At 39.8% G+C, this 22,186-nt stretch overlaps 1 protein-coding gene across 5 annotated transcripts in view; it reads left to right on the top strand.

The window, feature by feature from the left end:
* Positions 1 to 22,186, top strand: part of usp25 (ubiquitin specific peptidase 25) — a 201,483-nt gene that overhangs the window by 5,365 nt on the left and 173,932 nt on the right. For 4 of the 5 annotated variants that reach the window (XM_051927070.1, XM_051927072.1, XM_051927073.1 and 1 more), the window contains exons 2-3: positions 13,120 to 13,197; positions 20,938 to 21,082. In XM_051927070.1, coding sequence (XP_051783030.1) covers positions 13,120 to 13,197; positions 20,938 to 21,082 — 223 coding nt within the window. Of the gene's footprint in view, positions 1 to 13,119; positions 13,198 to 20,937; positions 21,083 to 22,186 lie in introns of those variants that run through there. The other variant, XM_051927075.1, reaches the window with a different exon arrangement.

The following is a 22,186-nucleotide window of genomic DNA, read 5'->3' as shown; positions in this document are numbered from 1 at the left end:
TTACTGTAAGTAGCAACATCTACAATAAAACAAACAATAATGAAATGGCACTTTACATTCCTTTTAATGAAACAGCACACTAGCACAACTGAACCTTATTTTGCAGTTCCATTTATCAGGTAGGAGCCCATATCCTCCATGATGCTGAATGCTGCGACTGCATTAGGACAGTGAGTGCCCTCCAGAATTGTAAGAGCTGTTACTACATTGATGTATCCTTTTGAGATGAAAGTTAACTTCACTTTTAGGGTCTAGGATATTTATTACAGCCTGAGCTGGTGTTCTTTGCCAGAAAGAACTTTTTGTAGAGGTGAATGTGTTCAGCGAGGTACCCTACTGATTCGAACCAGCTATTCTACCTGGTGTTTCCTGCCTCAGAGGTTCCTGGCAGGCTTCTTGAAGAAGGCAGACTTTACCCACATCACTAGTGATGCATCCTCGCTAAAGTATTTATAGTGCTTCCAGGTCTCCCCCACCAAACTGACGACCTGACACAAGCAGGTTGAATGTAAACTGTTAGGCATAACCCCTTTTAAAGCTTCCTGGTATGCTTTCAGATAGCTTGATGCATTGTTTGTAACCACTGCTAAAATGCCATTAAGAATCAGCTGGTTGTTGTGAAGGGACTGAAGTGCTGCCTGTGAAAAGGTGGAAAAGTTTCCACTCTCCATAAAGATAACATCTCCCAGAAAGTATCTGTAATTGTAATTATGTAAATTATTTCTAATGATTCTTAAACCTTAAATGTTTACAGGTTGAAAACGTGTATCATTACATCTGTAGCTTCATCTACTGCATATCTTAAAATAATTGCCGTATTTTTCGTTCCATAAGACACAATTTTTTTCCCCTAAAAGAAGGGTGGAAATGTCTGTGCGTCTTATGGAGCAAATATTTTGTCACAGACCGTGATGTGTATTACCTGACAAAAGTCGACATCCAGGGGTAGAGGGTGACGATCAGCTGTTAATGGTGACAAAACTCACTGTTATGTTACAGGCATTCCCTCTCTGCTTGGAGGAATGTTAGCCTCATTGACTCGGCATCTAATCCTTATGTGTGCGTGAGTTACGAAATGTAAACAAAGGCAAGCTGGCATCGACATCTCAAGAGGGAGCGAAGCAAGTGCAGAAAACAAAATACTGTGCAGACGATGTTTTTGCGCATTATTGCTGAGTCTGACTCGGATTTTTCAGAATCTGATTTTGTTGAGAGTATCAGGAGATTTATATGTGATTACAGGTTAGAATTGTAAGCTTTCAAAATATAATAGAAGAAATCACAAATTGTAATTCATCCAAGACAGTAAATGTTAAAAAGAATTACTGTACACATGTCTGTGTGGATTCAGCTTTTAAGATGATCCAAGTCAGAAAATCAGTCCAGATTTTATTGGAGGACTGCTTAGTTATTTCTACTGTAGAAATATGTGTGATGCTAACTACAAAACAAAATTTAATTTACATTGATGTTTTTGTAACATATTTTTCATCTTATTAATTCTTAAGGCTATGAAAAAAATTGTGTTAAATTCTACTAGTGATACCCCAAAAATTAAAATTAGGATTTTAATGGCTGAGTCCAATCTCCAGTTTCATTGGAGTCCACTTTCTGATTTTATGGTGCTGTTCTGTCTACAGATGTTACATAAGGCTATTCAGATCAATAAAGCAAAACTAAAATTGTATGTTTTTACACATTGATTAGGTTTGCACAAATATGTTCATGTTTTAAAGTATTTGTAATAGTAATTTTCCATCCTGCAAGTTTCTTGCCTGCTTCATCTGGTTCATGTTTGCCAGGTACTGGTGCTCATCCCAATAGCATTGGACACAGGACACGGACTTGTGCAAGGGCCACATATGTTAAGATATGTAAATGTAATTAATTATTATTATTATAAGATAATCCAAAATGCATTGTTCTTTTAAGTTATAGTCACTTTATTGCACGTATTCAAAGGATAGAGGGTCGGAATTAATTTTTTATGTTATTAACCTCAATTTACAGCCATTGGAAGAGCTGAATGTTCAGGATAGGTTTGATTTAAGCAATATATGATTATCATGGACTGCCTGATTTATCATAGCATGTGCACATACTGAACTTACTCACTGACATTTTATGTTTGATGAATGAAAAACAAATGCTGTTAAAGTCAAACAAAATCAAAATCCAAATGGTATTTTGTTACATTAGTGCCAGATTGCATAATAAAGGCTAAAATTATTCAAGATAATTTCATCTATATTATCTGCTTTACAAGAGTTTTTAACACTAGAATCCCTGAAGCCTATGAAAAAACTCGTAATCCTGGTCCACCATAAATTCCTTTGCACCTCTTAATCAGTGTCTTTTGTGTTGTAAATGTGTCGATCAGCACAACCAGCAAGCAGCCTGCTATCCCATCCCCCCACGGCTGCCGCTCAAGTCGCAAAAAAGATTCTCAGTGCTCAAGTGGTTTATCTGGGAGTGAGGTGCCTAGAATTGTAGAGGGTAAATAATATATCGTCATATGGATTACATACATTTCATGTGTGTTCCGTATCTATTACAATCTATATAAATACATCTCTAAAACCGAAACGTTTTTCTTGTTTTAGTAATAATTGACAAAATGTAGACATGAAGTGTATAAGGTGTGACTGAAGTCCAAATATCAAATATACACTTTCACAAAAGGTACTTCTGTAACAAAAGAAGTGTGCTTTTATTCAAGAAAATAACCGAAGAAAAAGAAGTTGGCTTAGGGTACACCACTGACATGAACTGCTTGGGTCGTGCAGTGGTAAGAAGAGTTGCTGGCTTATAATCAAGAGTACTTGTAAAAGATTGCGTTTTTTTTTTTTTTTTTTTAACTTCTCTGTCATGTTCATGCTACAACCCCACCACCACCCCAGATCTGATGCTGTTAGTTTTTATTTGAAACTGGAACTATATGTGGATATGAGTGGTGTTTTAAACTTTTGAGACAATGGAACTGGAAATTCTTTGATCTGGAGGGATAAAAGTTGACACACAAACACTGGTGAATCATGCCTTCTTAGTATCTTGTTGTCCTTTGAATTTTTTTTTTATTCAGTTTTATTAAATGTTCCTGCTCACGCTGAATTAGTATGTGCCTTATGGTCCATGATGTCAAAGCCATACTGACAAAAAACAGAGACATAGGTATACAGTGCATTTAGAAAGTATTCACAGCGCATCACTTTTTCCACATGTTGTTATGTTACAGCCTTATTCCAAAATGGATTAAATCCATTTTATGAATGGATTAAATTCATTCATAAATGGATTAAATTCTTGACCTCAGACTGGGGCGATGGTTCATCTTTCAGCAGGACAACGACCCTAAGCACACAGCCAAGATATCAAAGGAGTGGCTTCAGGACAACTCTGTGAATGTCCTTGAGTGGCCCAGCCAGAGTCCAGACTTGAATCCGATTGAACATGTCTGGAGAGATCTTAAAATGGCTGCACCGATGCTTCCCATCCAACCTGATGGAGCTTGAGGGGTGCTGCAAAGAGGAATGGGCGAAACTGGCCAAAGATAGGTGTGCCAAGCTTGTGGCATCATATTCAAAAACACTTGAGGCTGTAATTGCTGCCAAAGGTGCATCGACAAAGTATTGAGCAAAGGCTGTGAATACTTATGTACATGTGATTTCTCAGTTTTTTTATTTTTAATAAATTTGCAAAAACCTCAAGTAAACTTTTTTCACGTTGTCATTATGGGGTGTTGTGTGTAGAATTCTGAGGGGAAAAATGAATTTAATCCATTTTGGAATAAGGCTATAACTAGGGGTGGGCGGTATGACCAAAATTCTATATCACGGTATTTTTCTAAATTATCCCGGTTTCACGGTATTTGACGGTATTTTTTTCCCCATGCAAGAGTGGATGTTAACCACATTTTCCACTGCAATTACTGGCTAAGAATAACCTATTCCACTGTCTAGAGTATTGTACACTCTACAAAAAAAACATTTTAATGTGCACACAATTATTAATACAGTTTTGCATTGCCCCATAAAGTGATAGTTTTCAAGGGGGTGGCACTAATGGAGAAGGTATCACATTGCATGACAGATGCAGTCAAAATATAGAACCTTTTTATTGAACAAATTTTGCAAAAACAAACTATAATTTTGACAACATATTTTCAACCTTACAAAGAGGCATTTAGACTTAGTAAAATATCCAGAAGTGCTTGTCAAAAATTGTATTGCACCGAATATGTCTTAGAAAAGGAATAAATAGTAAATATTTTTTGTAAACCAACTACACTTTCTGTTAATGTTAACAATCTCTGTCCACTGACACGTTAAAGTGACTTTTTAAACAACTTTATCATCATTAAACTGCATAATATTTAAACTAATAAATAATAACAATAAAATAAATAATAGTATTATTACTGATAGTTGCACTATTACTTCAAGACTTCAAGCCCAGGTGCATTACACAGTATTCACCAAATTAAAATAAAATAAAACAAGTGCAACTTGGTGATGACATCTTTACCAACTGAACCATCATTTAGGCAAACTGCATTAATATGGACCTTGCTTCAAGCTAAGCTATACTGGGAAGAAAAAAACAAACTATATGTCGAGAACAAAGTCAACATTTCCACTTTATTCTCATAGTTTACTTCATAATTAAAGTAGAATGTCGTAAACTAAACTTCTTCCTAAAAATCAATGTTTAATCAATTACTTAATTTACCCGGTCATAAATTAATGCAGCACATTAAATGCTTTGTGTTACGTTCCCCGACCCAGTGGTTAATCACTACGCTTCTTAAACTGACTTCCTCTGCACTAAGAGAAGACAGCGATCACCATACAGAATCCATTCACTTCATGATATTCCTGCTTTCTGAAAATTTAGAATGCTAAGATAAATACTTGATATCATTTTCATGATGAAATGCATTAAAGCAGGTATTACACATGCACGGTAGTGAGGCGGTAGTGCTGCTCCCTCGCAGTAAGGGGTCCCCAGGTGTATGTTCAGTGTAGAGAACTTTATGGCAGGTGTGACGAGGCTCCAAAAAACTGGATGTATGAATAGCTATCGCACAGGTTTAACTTAAATATTGTGTAAATGTTGGGTTTGTGATCTGCTGGTCGGAGACATGAACACAGAATTCAATGCATGTTCTTCTGAGCGGGCTCTCTTTATTGCATGCATGCTGTCTCTATCTGACGTAGGCTACCAAAACCCCAGTTCCTATCCTTCCTTTTTCTTTCACCACATAACCAATCACCACACGATAAACGTCTTTGTGAAATTAAAACTAGTTATAAACTTAGCCCACGGAGTGTTCAGAACTTTAAAAATATTTGTTTAATTATGCCATCCATTCAGAGTTGCACCCATCTCTGAACGAGTCGCCAGCACATCGAAGGATGAATACAAACAAAACATACACTAGCAGGGTCAATATAGCACAACAAAACCCCACATCCTACATGACTTTGAAAGGAAACTGAAGCATGCCGAGTAAACCCACCAGAAAAACATGCAAATGCAAGGCAGGCATGCCGCCGTGCCCCCATATGATTAATGCATGCTTTAATGCATTTCACCATGAAAATTATATTAAGTATTTATTTTAGCATTCTAAATGTTCAGAGAGAAGGAAGATCATGAAGTGAATGTATTCTGTGCGGCGATCACTGCCGGCGCCTCCTCTTAGTGCAAGAAGAAGTCAGTTTAAGAATCACTTAACACAAAGCATTTAATGTGCTATATAACTTATGACGGGGTTTGAGAAAATCTAGTAAATTAAATATTCATTTTACGATGAAGTTTAGTTTACGATGTTCTACTTTAATGACAAATTACGAGAATAAAGTCAACATGTCGACTTTAATCTTGACATAAACGGTGAGAATAAAGTCAACATGTCGTCACACTATTACACAGTACCCAGGTACATTACACTGTATTGAAAACAAATACTGCAAGCCAAGTTGTACTTGTTTTATTATCCAGTAGTATAGAAACAGTATTTACACATCTGACCTTTTAAAACTAAAGTATCTCCAGGCTCTCTGTCCATTTTCACCGCGCAGCGTTCCTATGCTACCGCCCACTATTTGGTGGTGTAGCAGTGAAAAAGAGCCCTAGTGCAACAAATCTGTGTTTTGCGGTGTAGTAGTGAAAAAGGTCCCCACTTGAACAGTTTCCCACTGCGCCACGTTCCGAACGTCGTTTAGGCAATTTAAACCGGTGTTGCGGTATAAGAAAAATCCAATATCATAAAAAAAAATAAAAAACGGTTTTCGGTATGAACCGGTATACCGTCCAGCACTAGCTATAACATAACAAAATATGGAAAAAGTGATGCTCTGTGAATACTTTCTGGATGCACTGTATATGATATTTGGAATAATTCATTTTATGACCTGTATAGTACATTTCGGAAAACTTTGTGGCACCAATGCAACATTATTCATATTATTCATATTCATTCGCATACTTTCATGCAGTTGTAGTCGGTGACCGAGTTTTTTTTTTTTTCCATAGATATTGCCCAATCTCCATATTTTTGTGCATGGTAGTGTTTCTTTTGTACTCCAGGACAAGCAGAGGAAAGAATAGTACAGAGAGGACATCAAATTCAAATGTTAACAGTTCCCACACACCCAAGGACCTCCCTTCCTACATTCCTACATTTACGACATGTGTACCTGTGGCAATGTACACACCTTTCTCTATCCTCTGGTTCCTGTTACATTGAAGGGGCACCTGACACTGAATTTGCTTTCCAGGGGGAAGCGACGGTCTTGAAACAGAAGCTTATCGACGTTGCATCCTCTTTTTCTTTTCCCATCACCTTTTCTTGTAAGAAGCGACGACGAAGTTCCTCTGCGTGGTGAGCCAAGAGCACTCTTAATTTCTCAGTGCCCCGGTGCATGCCTTGTACGGTACATATGCGTTCATCGCAGCCAGGTTATAGAACACAGCAACCAGCCACCTGCATGTTCCTGTTCGCACTGGATAAGCACACATCTTCTGGTCCATGATGTCAGTGCAGCCCTGGGGGGGGGAGACAAATATATGTGACATTTTGAAAAAAACATTGTATGACCTGAATAGTACCAATCAGAAAACATCATCGCACTAATGCAATATTATTTGAAAACTAACATTGTTGGATCAGGAGGAGGGGAGCGAGAATGGGAACGTGACTGAGAATAAAACTGAAAAGTCAAAAAAAAAAAAAAAAAAGTACCCTAAATTTACACCTGATCTGATGCTGTTAGTTTTCAATAGGCAAATAATAGAACAACCAGATCTAATTAATATATTGAGTTTTTTTAATTCTTCTGAGTCTGTCTCCAGTGGGGCAACATGCCAAAATGCAATTGACATGTCTGTTGAGGGCTGCTTGTCCATTGCCAAGGCAACCGCAAGTTTGCAGTGCCTCAGGGCCAACGCAAGCTCCCCGCCTCCTCACACAACACGTCTGCCGCCTGATGGGTGATGCGGGGAACACTATAAATTGGCCACTGACCTGACCCTGGGCTTTGCCCGTTTGCTGTGTCTGTGTGTTGTAGAGTGGTGGCCCCCACTGCTACAGATAACGTTGCTGTTCCTGTTCCAAGTTTATCTATCTATCTATCTATCTATTAAAGCTAATTTTTCTGAAATGCTTAGACTTGGCCCCATCATTTGGGTGCAAGGCAGCAGCTTACGTCACATGGTACCAAGAGTGGAGTCTTGCACCAGTGGAACCCCAAGAGGCACATAACATCCCGATACAGGCAGAGCAAGATGAGTCTCCTACTCCAGGCATGTGTTTGTGAAGTTGACTCCCTTGGACGACTCAGAGTGTTTTCTATTCTGTTTCGAGCTCATGGCAACACTGATGCACTAGGATAGGGGAGGCTAGACAGCTATTTTGGCCCCGTTTTTAACCAGACATGCACTACAGATCATGTGATGCCTCCCTCCCGAAAGGCTTGATAATTATGATTTCCTGAAGCAACAGATCCTTCTCCACACGGCTATGAGTCCAGTGGCCATGAGGTGCCAATTTCTTCTGTGGTGAATTGACCCAGACTGGCCTATACGAGAACAGGTTCAGGACTTAGTGGACCTGATTCAAAGCAAGTTCCGTGAGGACACCTTCGAATGCATTGTGGAGAAGCTTGCTATTGATGCAGTCCTGTCAGGGATAGACGAGGACCTTTGTGATGAGATGCTCCGGAACGACGTCTACTTGCTGTTAGACCTGACCTGGAGGGCACCCAAGTCTCATGGAAACAGAGGGGCTATCCGGGCTTGGCCCCAACTTCGATCCAACCAGCACACACTCCTAGGGTCGCTGATGCTATAGGTGGAAAATGCCATCGTAGGAACTTCATAGTGGGGACTGAGCACAGGTGCTTTCACTGTGATCAACCGGGACATCTGTCTCGGTTCTGCTGCCTCCCACCTGCACAAACCATGGACATCGGGTAAGTTTCTTCCAAGATGTTAGTCAAGTACAATTTTAAGGTCTCTATTAAGTTGGCCGGTCGTGAAGTCCCGGTGCTGTTGGACTCTGGTATTGACCTCTGTGTAGTTTGCCGTGACTTGCTCCAGCAGGAGCACAGACAGGGTGAGCCTTCGCTGCATCTATGGGAACGTTAAAACATATGAGACTGTCTTACTTCTTCTGAAATTTAAAGTGAAGAACTAAGGTTTGGACTGCCATATCAGACATATCACCCTGTCCTCTTTTAATAGGGAAGAGGAATGTTCTTTTCCCATGGATGGGAGACGAATCCCCAAGTAAGAACCCCCGGACAGCTGGTGGATTTTACCCCAGATGCTTGCGCTGACAACCTCACCAGACTGGACACCCACTTAAGACACCAACAAAGTAGCAAAGAGGGGTGAGTGCGATGCTGCGTCGGGAGCAGTGGAAGCAGGGACTGCCACTCAAGACAGAGTTTGGCCACCTGCAATGAGCCTACAGCAACTTGGAATTGCCCTCATTGCAAATGACTCTTACTATCTGGAGAGGAAGGACCTGAACTTTAAAACACCAAACTTTTTAATTAAGGATGGTTTCTTGTATCGGGTGATTTCCAATTGCAGGGGGGGCTGGCGGATCAAGCAGTTGGTGGTGCCAAGCGGGCATAGGGAAAACGGTTTTAAAAATTGCTCACGCCCACTTTTTGGGAGGTCATCTCAGCATGGAGAAGAAGGGGGCACACATTTCGAAATGCATTTATTGGCTGAATATGGGCTGGGATGTGGAGCAGTTTTGCTGGGTGTGTCCCAACTGCCAGATTGTTTCTCGTCATAGACCCGGTAGGGCTCCCCTTTCACTGATGGCTATTTTGGATGTTCCCTTTTTGAGGATTGTAGGCCCACTCCCCAAGAGTAAAAACAGTTTTCAGTATATGCTCTTGGGGCATCTTGTCGCATAGTCAACCAACAAGGTGGCCGCTGTATAAAGGGTGAATGCACAGACTTTTGCTAAAGCTGTCTCAGAAATGTTCATACATATTGGCATCCCACCCTTCATCCTCACATCATGAAGCAGCTGTGTGAAAGCATTGCAGTTAAGCAGTTGAGCACCATTATTTATCATCCACAGATGAATGGCCTGACTGAGCTGTTTAATAAAATGTTGAATCAGATGATACAGCAGGTAGCCCATGACAACATGACCTCCTGGGATACTGTGCTGCCTTTTCTCCTGTTTGCTGTTTGGGAGTCCCCCTAAGCATCCACTAGGTTGAGTCTGTTCGAACTGCTGTTTGGCAGGTGACCACGTGGGGTGTTAAGCATTTTTCTGGAAGAATGGACGGGGGTTCGTGAGGCACCCTGCTGGGGCAGATTTGTCAATCGAGTCATTTCGCATCTCAAAATTGTCCTCTATTGCCATGGAACATATGCACTGAAACAGGAGGTGCAAAAGCATAATTATGACAAGAAAAACAAGCTCTGCAAGTTTAAAAAGGGGGATTGGGTACTGGCGTTGATCCCTTCAGACCCACACAAATTTAGGGCGAAACGGCTCTGCTCAGCAGTAGTAGAAGAGTGCATTGGTCCAGTGAATTATAAAGTCAGAATTCCGATGGACAGGGTGGGGGGAGATGCTTTTGTATCCATGTCGCAAAAAGTAGAGGCAGGTTTTTGCCTTCCTTGGGCTTGTGGGGTACTACAGGTGGTTCATTCCCAATTTTGCGCATCATGCCAGCCCCCCTTACTGACTTGACATAGTGCAGAAAGAACCATAGTATTGTCTGGACCAATGCCTGTGACAGAGCCTTTTCAGATTTAAAAGCTGCTTTAACATTCTCGGTTCTGCAGAATCCGGACTTTTCAAAGGAATTTTGCAGATGGGTGTAAGTGCTTTCGGTTTAGGAGCAATGCTTTCTCAATGTTTTGAGGGAGAAGAACACCCCATCGCATTTCTCACCAAGAAACTGCTTCCCAGGAAGTGCAATTACTCGGCCTTAGAGAAGGAATGTTTAGTGATTGAGTGGGCAGTGGAGGCCCTCTAGTTCTACTTGTGGGGGCAGCAGTTTACCCTGGTGACTGATCACACCCCGGTTCAGTGGCTTTACAGAGAAAAGAATGCGAATTAGCTTATAGCCATTTGCTTTTTGATGTTCGCCACCACTGATGTTCTCTTGCGCCTGGCAGAGCCAGTGTGGACAAAGCTAAGGGAGGGGATTTGAGATTTTTTAACTCTTTTCAGACCCTCCCCAATGGGGCTTTACACTGAAATGCAATATTTTTGAACTCTTGAGACCCTCCCCAATGGGGTGACAAACCGAAACGTGATTGCTGTGTCTGTTGAGGGCAGCTTGTCCGTTGCCAAGGCAACCGCAGGTTCACATTGTCCCACAGGTTTGTAGTGCCACAGAGGAAATGGCAAGCTCATTGCCTCCTCGTGCAACGCGTCTCTTGCCTGTCTGTGTTTAGTAGAGTGGTAGCTCCCGCTGCAATAAATAACCTTGCTGTTCCAGTTCTAAGTTGAATAAAGCTGAATTTCCTTAAATCCTTAGACTCGGCCTCCTCTTTCGGGTGCATGGCAGTAACTCGCAATAAGCAGTATATATCAGCATTTTACCTATGCATATGCACATGGCAACCCATTGAGTCGAAACTGTTTGATGTTATTAAAATTAATAGTCCGTAGCATTGTTATTTTAAAATAAAAGGAAAAACAGAAGCTTCTGCTTGATTTTTGCATCATCAATGAAATTCGAGCTTCATGCCAGTGGCTTCATGATTAAGTACACAATATATATATATTTTTTTTTATTATTTTTTTGAGAACATTGTCTATAATCATTACATACCTCCAAAGGCTCACGTGACCAGTATGTCAACATCACCATGATGTGCTTTGGTGTTAATGACAGTCAGGTGGGAACAACAAGTGAGGAAAGCTAGAGATGAACTCTTTTCTGCTTCACCACCGTATCACTGCTTACATTGCACAAGTTGTAAATGATGCTATGTGAAGCTCTGTATTAAATGAGATAACCACACTTTGAGCCAGGTATGGGAAACAAACAATCTGACTACCATTTGTTCCCCATTTGAAGGGCTACCTCTATTTTTCTACTATGCCAATGATGAAAATGTCAAGTCAGATAGAGGCAAATTGTTGTAGAAGAACAACAAAACAATTTATTTGATTGGCATAGAATAGTTTTAGTAATGGTACAGTATTATTACAGTATATTATTACAGTATAAGTGTTCACCAGGTTGTTGTTAAAAAAAAAAAAAAAAAATACAAGTAAAAATGGTTTTGTTTTGCTGGTGCTTCTCCTAATAACTCAGGCACTAAACTTACCAATTACCTCTTATATATAGTATGTCTGTATATGTCAACTCTGAATCTTTTATTATTGTTATTAATAAATAAATGTCTTTCACTTGCAATTTATCTTGAAATAGAATAGATGCATCTGCACATCATGTTTAGTTTATCCACTTTCAAAAGAGAGGTGCCCTTTCCTTTCAAACTTATGTATTTCTCCTTCGAGCAACATTAATATCTGCTTCAAGAAATTGTTCTTAAATTTTATGTTTTTTAATAATATTGTAGCTATGAAAGCTGATGTGCCAGAAAAATGTTTACAAAATCATTTTGGAACAGAGTTGATCAAAGTCAGTTCACTGCATACAGTAGAGCATGTGATATGAATGTTGTATGGTCTAGTTTCAAAGTGAGTTCAGCTCCAGGAAAAGATTTCAACTACTTTAAAATTAACTTCTGACATTTCATAGAGTGGTAAAGATAAAAATAACAGACAAAATAATCTTGCCAAAAAGTAGTTCTGTACAACTTCCACCAGGTGAGACTATATTTACACCCAAACAGTAAGAAGTAGTTTTGGATTTGAACTTTCCTGGCAGCAAAATAAGAATATTGCATGCACAACTTATGCATATGAGATATGTGTTTCATAATAATTTTTTGTTAATTTTTCTAATTATCTAGTCTGGGAATTTAGACTAGCTAGTTACGTTGTAGCTAGGTCAGCATGATTGCTACTTTGAGTGCTAATGAAAGCAGAGAAAGTATTGCTGTTTTAGGTGTGGTTTGCTGGTCATATAAGAAAGAAAAACAGTTGGTCTCAAGCAGCAGTAAAGCCAATAAGTTCATGGATTAGGTAGAAGTATTCAGTTGGTGCAATTGGAGATCCTGTCATCAAACCACCCCTTTCTAAAGTTTTGTATATGTTTACATAAAATATGTGAGTAATGTTGTATGTAACAGTGTTAATATGCTACATATGTAAGTAACTTTTAAATTACTCTTCACAGTATTCTCAAAATATTAAGATGTATAAATCTAAGTTTACAATTTTAATTTGTATGTTAAAATACTTTTTTTAGCTTTTATTATTTAGGCATTTCTGAATATTTACCTTTCTGTACAGACTATTTTAAACCAATGTTTTGTGGTAGGTATCTAAGTAAACATAGTCTGACTCTTTTTAATGTTTGAATGAAATGGTATATGTGGTATATCATCTTCTCTTAAAGATCACCAAATATTACTGGTACTATATTATTTTCTGCTATTTGGTTGACTTTGCTTTTTTGACATTTTCCTTTTACAATTAACCTTATTTCTTTATAGCACCAGCAGACATTGCTGAACCAGCTGCGTGAAGTCACAGGTACCACAGATATTCAACTTTTACAGCAAGCTTTGCAGGTATTTTTATTCTCTTTAGTGGAAATTTATGAGTCTTTTCAAAATGATTATGTAATTGGCAAAAAGTGACTTAATGTGACAAACCTTCAAAAATCGACATAAGGATTGTTGAATTAATGAGTCATACATTTCAACAGAATACTATATATGACTATAAGGTTCAAGATTGGATAAACGAAGAAAATGTACACATCTTAAACATTATTAAAAGAAAAACAATCCTTACATGTCTGTCTCTCTAATGCACAAAACCATTTCCCTGATTTCTTTTTTTAATTTTCGCTTAATAAGACCTGAATGGCCACACAGACACTAGAGTACTTCAAACTAGATAACATGGAGGAGTGGTTAATAACAGTGCACAAGAAGACCTGAATGGCCACACAGACACTAGAGTACTTCAAACTAGATAACATGGAGGAGTGGTTAATAACAGTGCACAAGTTAGTATTGCTGTGTATACTGAATTATTGAAATGGCCAAAATAATATTCTCCTATTGATCCTGTGCACTCTACTGGTTTATGAAGTTCCACTGTTCGCCCTTGCAAGTACAGAGGGGAAGGTCAGCAATATATATTTTTTTTTTTTGTAGGTTGCCAGGCTTACCAGAATACTTGAGAAGCATAACTTTCTGTAGGCAGGATTAAGGCCCTTTCATATTAGATGACTTTTTCAGTTAGTTTCACTTGTAGACTTCATCGGCACAACTTGATACTTTTTGCACCTTTAGATATAATAAATGTGTATTGGTCAATACTACGCTGTCTTGTTTGTATCACTGTTCGTCTTTGCACTGTCTTGCTATGTTTGCACTTTACGTTATGTGTAGTTTTTTTTTTTTTTTTTTTTTTTTATTTATTCTTGTGTTCTAGGTAGCACCATGGTCCTGTAGGAATGATGTTTTGTTTCATTATGTACTGTGCTAACTGTATATGGTGGAAATTGCAATAAAAGCTACTTGACTAAATGAGTTGGAAGCGATCATGTAGTCTGGCATAACCAGCGACTCAGTCCAACCAGTCTGTGACTTTTTTCTTAAGTCACAAGGATGGGCTTTGTGTGTGTAAAATTTAAGAACCAGTGAGCACTCAGATGGAAGTACAATGCAGCTACAATGAATTATGAACGCTGGTGTTTTGGAAGAGAGACATCATCGTGTTATAAAATATAAAAATAAAGTTTGGCAAACTTAAACACTTAAATGACATGGTGTGTTAAGGGGGCGTGGGGGGTTTCTATGGGTATTGAGCTCTGCTACTTAACAACTTTGGGGGGGGTGTTTGACCTGTGGAGTTTTGTGAGTAGCAGGTACATTACTAAAGGGTGAAAGGTGAGATAGCAGCTGCATGGCTCTTCAGAAATGCTGTGAGGGAAGGGAGAGAGTGTGTTGCTGATTGGCAGTTCAGAAGTGCTGCAAGGCACCTGGATAAAAGCTGCACAGTGGCAGCTTAGAGGGAACATAGCTGATTACCTTTTTCAATTGAAAATGGTGCATTTTCTTGTAAAACTGTTTTTTGCAACTACACTAACAAAAGACAAGTTACTTAGAAAAGTCAGGAATATATTGAATGCATGAATGTTGCACTTGTGGACAATTGTGTTTGTTCTAGAGTAAGCAGCTTCAGTGATTTATTATTTTTTATTATTTATGAGTTTGTAAAGGAGGAGGAGTATAGGAACCTTATCAAGGACTTTGTTAAATGGTGTGGCTCAAACCACCTACACCTGAACACCAGCAAAACCAAGGAGCTGGTGGTGGATTTTAGGAGTCCCAGGCCCCTCATGGACCCCGTGATCGTCCGAGGTGACTGTGTGCAGGGGGTACAGACCTATAAATACCTGGGAGTGCAGCTGGATGATAAATTGGACTGGACTGCCAATACTGATTCTCTGTGCGAGAGAGGACAGAGCCGGCTATACTTCCTTAGAAGACTGGTGTCCTTCAACATCTGCAGTAAAATGCTGCAGATATTCTATCAGACGGTTGTGGCGAGTGCCCTCTTCTACGCGGTGGTGTGCTGGGGAGGCAGCATTAAGAAGGAGGACGCCTCACGCCTGGACAAACTAGTGAGGAAGGCAGGCTCTATTGTAGGCATGGAGCTAGACAGTTTGATATCCGTGGCAGAGCGACAGGCGCTCAGCAGGCTCCTATCAATTATGGAGAATCCTCTGCATCCACTAAACAGTGTGATCTCCAGACAGAGGAGCAGCTTCAGTGACAGACTGCTGTCACTGTCCTGCTCCACTGACAGACTGAGGAGATTGTTCCTCCCTCAAACTATGCGACTCTTCAATTCCACCCGGGGGGGTAAACGTTAACATTATTCAAAGTTATTGTCTGTTTTTACCTGCATTTTTATTACTATTTAATTTAATATTGTTTTTTTTTTTTTTTTGTATCCGTATGCTGCTGCTGGAGTATGTGAATTTCCCCTTGGGATTAATAAAGTGTGTCTGTCTGTCTGTCTATCTATCTATCTATCTATCTATCTACACTTGTAGATCAAATTGCAAAGTAATGGGATTGAAAAATAAAAACTATGTTGTGACAGAGTCTGGCTGTAAGTTTTATTAATTTATTAACAAGCAAACCATTCAGACTCATGAGAAGGCTGATCATTAAAGTGAGGCACAAAAAACCCAGACAAGGAGTGGGAGGAAGTGGAGAGCTCAGAAATCAATTAAGATGATGAGGCATAATAGGGTCAGTGATGTGTGGTTGAACAGGGAAGTATTTCAACAGTTTGCTATATTGGAACACAGTGGAATGATTCAAAATGGTGCTGGAGGAGGATAGAAGTTAGAAGTTTGGACTACAGCAGCAAGGCACATGGACATGATGGGAACAAATAGTAACAGTCAAGATCCCTTGGTCAAAAACTTCTAGAAAGCTGAGTTTCATTGAATAAAGTTTAGTTTATTTTCTATGGTGTTCTTTCCACTCAAACCAGTCTTTTCTATTTTAGTAAGGGTACAGCACTGTGATGTCCACAGTGCCCCCAAAATAGAAGTGCTACAGCATAAAAAAAAAAAGTGATGACTCAAAAAAAAAAAAAAAAAAAGTGATGACTCAGGCACCGCCGTGAGTAGCAGCCTTTCCAGCAGCTCCGTGTATGACTTTATCTTTCTACCTTTTTCTCGATTTCACTGATCACTCCTACCACTTTCTTTTATGTGGACTCGTTCCCTGGACACTTTTTACTACTCAGTATTTTTTAGACTTATCTATTCAGGTAGTCAACTTCAAGCACTGAGAACAAAGGCCCGTGCCGGTGTGGTTCCCTATTTACCCGACGAGGTAAGAGGGCAATATCATGGCAGCAGTGCCGGTGCTAAGCTAAGAGGCTAGCGAGAAAATGGCGATACAAGCCTTTGGTGCCTTCTGTGATCCTGGGAAATGTGAACTCACTACCAAATAAGATAGACGAACTAGCTGTGCTGGTGAAAAATGTCAGGACCTACAGAGAATGCAGTTTGTTGTGTTTTTGTGAAACGTGGCTAACGACTAACATCCCAGATGCTAATGTGGAGCTACCTGGGTTTAGCACAGTTAGTGGACAGAGACGCAAATACCTCTGGGAAGCGGAGAGGAGGAGGACTCGCTCTCTATGTGAATACAAGGTGGTGCAACTCTGGACATGTAAACGTCAAAATCTCCACTTGCTGCAGGGACATCGAACTGTTGGCCGTCAGTCTGCGTCCCTATTACTTTCCCAGAGAGTTTGGACACGTCATTGTTGTTATTGTTTACATCCCTCCTCGGGCGGACGTGAAGATAGTGGGTGACATCATCCATTCCGCTGTTGCTAAACTACAAACGCAGCATCCCGAGGTGCTTGTGGTAATCGCTGGAGACTGTAACCATTTGACGCTGGACAAAATATTACCTGCCTTCTCCCAGTATGTGGATTGTAACACCCAGGGAAATAGGACTATTGACCTACTGTATGCAAACATTAAAGACGCATACAGCGCCACCCCGCTGCCTGCGCTTGGGAAAGCAGATCATAACCTGGTTCTGCTTTAGCCTCACTACAAACCAAGAGTGAGGGAGCTACCTACAACCACACGCTCATTCAGGAAGTGGTCCCCTGAGGTAGAGCAGGCTCTGAGAGACTGCTTTGGAACTACAGACTGGGATATCCTGCAGGGTTCATATAGTGAGAACATTGAGGAGGTTGTTGACTGCACTACTGAGTACATCAACTTCTGTATGGACATTGTAGTTCCAGTAAGAACAGTACGCTGCTATGCTAACAACAAGCCATGGATTGCAAATGACATCAAGGGCCTTTTGAACCAGAAGAAAAGGGCTTTTAAAGGCAGTGATCAGTATGAGCTCAAGCTTGTGCAGAAGGAACTCCGAGTCCAGCTCAGGGTGGCGAAGGAGCAGTAAAGGAGAAAGTTGGAGCAGAAGTTGCAAAATAACAGCATGAAGGAAGTGTGGGATGGGATGAAGATCATCACTGGCTGCAGCTCGAAGCAGGGTGCCACCATCGAGAGAGACGTGGAGAGAGCAAACCAGATGAACAACTTCTTTAACAGGTTTGACCACCCTAACCCACTCTCACCTAGGAGTACTGCAAGCTCCACCCATCCTTCTGCTGATACCAGCATAGGAGGGAATTTCTCCCCACCCACAATTACAGCAGCCCAGGTAAGCAGAGAGCTGAGGAAACTTCGTGCCAGCAAAGCAGTGGGTCCAGATGGAGTATCACCACGACTGCTGAAGACCTGTGCGTTGGAGCTGGGGAGTCCTCTACAGCGCATCTTCAACCTGAGCCTGGAACAGGGGACAGTCCCGAGGCTTTGGAAAACATCTTGCATCACCCCAGTACCAAAGGTATCACGTCTTAGTGAGCTGAATGACTTCCAGCCTGTCGCTCTGACGTCACATGTGATGAAGACCATGGAACGGCTGCTGCTTCACCACCTGAGGCCACAGGTCCAACACGCCCTCAACCCTCTGCAATTCGCATACCAGGAGAAGGTGGGAGTGGAGAATGCCATCATCTATATGCTACATCGATCCCTGTCCCACTTGGACAGAGGTAGTGGTGTAAAAAAAAAAAAAAAAAAAGTGGTGTATACATCGGACTTCCAATACAACTCAGAGTCCTGCCATGTGCAAAAGTTCGATGACGACACTGCTATTGTAGGCTTCATCAGGAGTGGGCAGGAAGAGGAGTACAGGAACCTAATCAAGGACTTTGTTAAATGGTGCGACTCAAACCACCTACACCTGAACACCAGCAAAAGAGATGGTGGTGGATTTTAGGAGGACCAGGCCCCTCATGGACCCCGTGATCATCAGAGGTGACTGTGTGCAGAGGGTGCAGACCTATAAATGTCTGGGAGTGCAGCTGGATGATAAATTGGACTGGACTGCCAATACTGATTCAAACCACCTACACCTGAACACCAGCAAAAGAGATGGTGGTGGATTTTAGGAGGACCAGGCCCCTCATGGACCCCGTGATCATCAGAGGTGACTGTGTGCAGAGGGTGCAGACCTATAAATGTCTGGGAGTGCAGCTGGATGATAAATTGGACTGGACTGCCAATACTGATGCTCTGTGCAAGAGAGGACAGAGCCGACTATACTTCCTTAGAAGGCTGGCGTCTTTCAACATCTGCAATAAGATGCTGCAGATGTTCTATCAGATGGTTGTGGCGAGCGCCCTTTTCTACGTGGTGGTGTGCTGGGGAGGCAGCATTAAGAAGAAGGACGCCTCACGCCTGGACAAACTGGTGAGGAAGGCAGGCTCTATTGTAGGCATGGAGCTGGACAGTTTGATATCCGTGGCAGAGCGATGGGCGCTCAGCAGGCTCCTCTATCAATTATGGAGAATCCACTGCATTCAAACATAAACGTTAACATTATACAAAGTTATTGTCTGTTATACCTGCATTTTTATCACTCTTTAATATTGCTTTTTATCAGTATGCTGCTGCTGGAGTATGTGAATTTCCCCTTGGGATTAATAAAGTATCTATCTATCTATCTAAAATGCTGTTACTTGAAAGCCCTAGGAAAGAACAGTTCTATAGCTGGAACCAAGACTAGGTGCTGAAAAAATCACAAACTTCATCTGTAACGACAGCAACCACAGCCAGTATCTACTCTGACATTGTCAATTGCATTCTTCCAGGCAGGGGTACACCACAGCCCCAAAGAAGGCATAGACTGGTCTCTTTTCCGTGATCAGAGACTGACAGTCTGGGAAGGCAACCAAGGTTTCCAGACAATATTATGCGAATAATAAGTATATTAGATGTTATTCTGTGGTCTGAAATAACAAATAAGGTTGTTTTACTTGCACTGAATATCTCATGGCAAGACTATGTGAACAAATTGAAATAACACAAGTTATGAAGAAATATTAGCTAAATGCCATAGACAGTGCTGGAGTGCATGATGCAAACCTATTCAGATAACACTGCAGAGGATTTGAAGGCAGGTGTTTATGCAGGGCGGTTAGGCTTTTGGTTGTTGCAGGAGTGGATAGGAAGAGGGTTGTCAAAATTATCTCATAGGAAGCAGCAAGGACCTTATAAATGGTTGTGAACTGAAAGAAATGATCCTTGAATACCATGGGCAGCAATAAACACAAGATGATTGACAACCCAGTGAGGCAAGCTGCAGGGGGATTGCATGTTAAGTTGTCAGCTATCATGAATCTTGTAAATGCACAGAAGAAGTAGGCTTTCAGAAAGAACAGGATAGCTATAGATCAAAAGTTGTTGGTTTGTGGACTGCATGCTCTACTGGTGCTTCAGAAATGTTACAAATTCGATGAAAATACAATACATGGTTCAATGATAGCGCAGCAGGCAGAGATTCCTAAAGTAGGCAATGGCAGTGAACATTGGTGGTAAAATGTTAGTAAGTATACAATTCATGAAATACAGGCATACAGCATGTGCCAAACAGAGCAAGTAATAACTAAATAATACAACTAGCTAGCTATGGAATGGTCAGTAATTTTGAATTCATATTACTTTACTCATGCACTTCTTGACACGACAGCAGTCAGATATTTTTATCATCCTTAAATATGATCTGAGTTTTTTTTTTTTTTCCCAGTTTTTTTTTTCTTTCCTATCTTGAATGAGCAAGTATCTCTCTTGCCATAGCTCTTGTCAAAACATTTCTGAATGGTTTGACTTTGCCATTCCAAAATGTAAGATTTATTCCCCTTGGTACATTCTTCAGTAGATGATTCTTATACTCTGGGATCAGTTTTTATCTCTGCTTCAAATTACTTAACATAAAGACTGAATTTATTGTCCATTCAATAATGAGCCATGCATGAGTGCGGTAGAAAAGTAGCATCAGACTATGATCACTGCAAACTATGGACTGTGTCATAAAGTTATTTATTTATTTTTAGCTAATGTTGTTCTATATAGTATTTTTAACTCCTACATCGTTTGTTATTAATGTCTTTTATTGTTTATTAGCAGAATTTATGTGACTGGTGTTTATTCTTAAAAATTTTTTACAAATTTTTGTCATGATGCTGATAAAGATTTTTATATATTATGTATATATGTTTTAAGTTCTCATTTTTCTCAATAATGACAAAAACCGCAATTAAAAAAAAAAAAAAAAAAGTTGCATCTGGTCATGAAAGCATTGTGTGCTTATGTTGTTTAAACTTTAATATAACATGTTGCATATAGAATCTTTTGAGTTGTAATATTAATCTTTTTTTGTCATTTTTTTTTTCTTAAGGTCAGTAATGGTGACCTTGGTGATGCTGTTGCTTTTCTGACTGAGAAGAATGTTAAGGTCCCTCAGCACGAAGAAGACACATATTACCAAACTGCACAGATTGGAAATGACAGATATATCAGTGTAGGCAGTCAGGCTGATACAAGTGAGTACTTTAATCAAGATTGGTATTAGTTTAGGGGAAGTAGTTTTAGAAGCTTAGTAAGTGTTATTCATTATATCAACAAATTTTTTTTCTGTTTTTTTTTTTTTTTTAATTCCTACTAGTTTGACTCAGAACTCCAAAAAACTTAGACTATTTGACTAATTCAGTATATATATGTTGTTATGGTTGTAAACACTCATAGAAAGCATATTCTGAAAGTGAAGCACACATACAGTAGCTAACCCAATTCAAAAATGATTTAGCATAATAGGTCATGTGTTTAAAAATACAGTTCTTAATGTTTTTAACAACATGTAGCTGAAATTCTGTATATTGGTGTACAATGGTTGCAGTGCTTTTCAACAACTACTAAGTTGATATTGATGAGATGCATTGTGCAGATGCCCTTTTTGCAATAAGTGAAACATGCTGTACTCATGTGATTTTCCCAAGCTGTAGTTTTTTTTTTTCCCCCAAACCATTTTTCCAGTGTTGGGCTGTATGTAAGACTGTAATACTATTATAATGTGAAAGTAGTAGTATTGTCACAAAATTCTTACTTGCATATCTATGTTGATAGTTTTGACTCAACCGGAACATACGTCCTGTGTCTATCTGTTGCATTCTTTTCTGCTTTTTAAATGATCTGAATGAATAAAACTGCTTTTGTGAAGCTACTTTTTCTTTTTGATATCTGTGCTTACAATGAGGTATCTAATTGTTAACCTATCCCTGAAATTCAGTCACTGCTTAACAGAGGTATGAACCTTCACTGGTCTCACGATTCGATTCGATTTCGATTATCATGTCAATGATTCGATTCGATATCTCGATGCATCACGATGCAGGCCATCAATTTTTCTACATTACTTCACAATATGTTTTCAAATACAGATACAAGCAGTGAGATGTAAGCTCCCATTTTTATTTAACAAAACCTGAAAATGTAAACAGATATTGTGACAATTACATTAAATTGTAAAACAGAAATAAATAATATAGACATAGCTTATCAAAATGTAAACAGAAATTGTGCCCATTACATTAAATTGGAAACAGAAATAAATAGTATAGGCTTAGCCTACATCTTGTATGAATATGGTC

The sequence above is a fragment of the Erpetoichthys calabaricus genome, chromosome 4 (assembly GCF_900747795.2).
Source record: "Erpetoichthys calabaricus chromosome 4, fErpCal1.3, whole genome shotgun sequence".
Classification (NCBI taxonomy): Eukaryota; Metazoa; Chordata; class Cladistia; order Polypteriformes; family Polypteridae; genus Erpetoichthys; species Erpetoichthys calabaricus.
The sequence above is the reverse complement of the archived record's forward strand: the minus strand, read 5'-3'. Positions and strand labels throughout refer to the sequence as shown.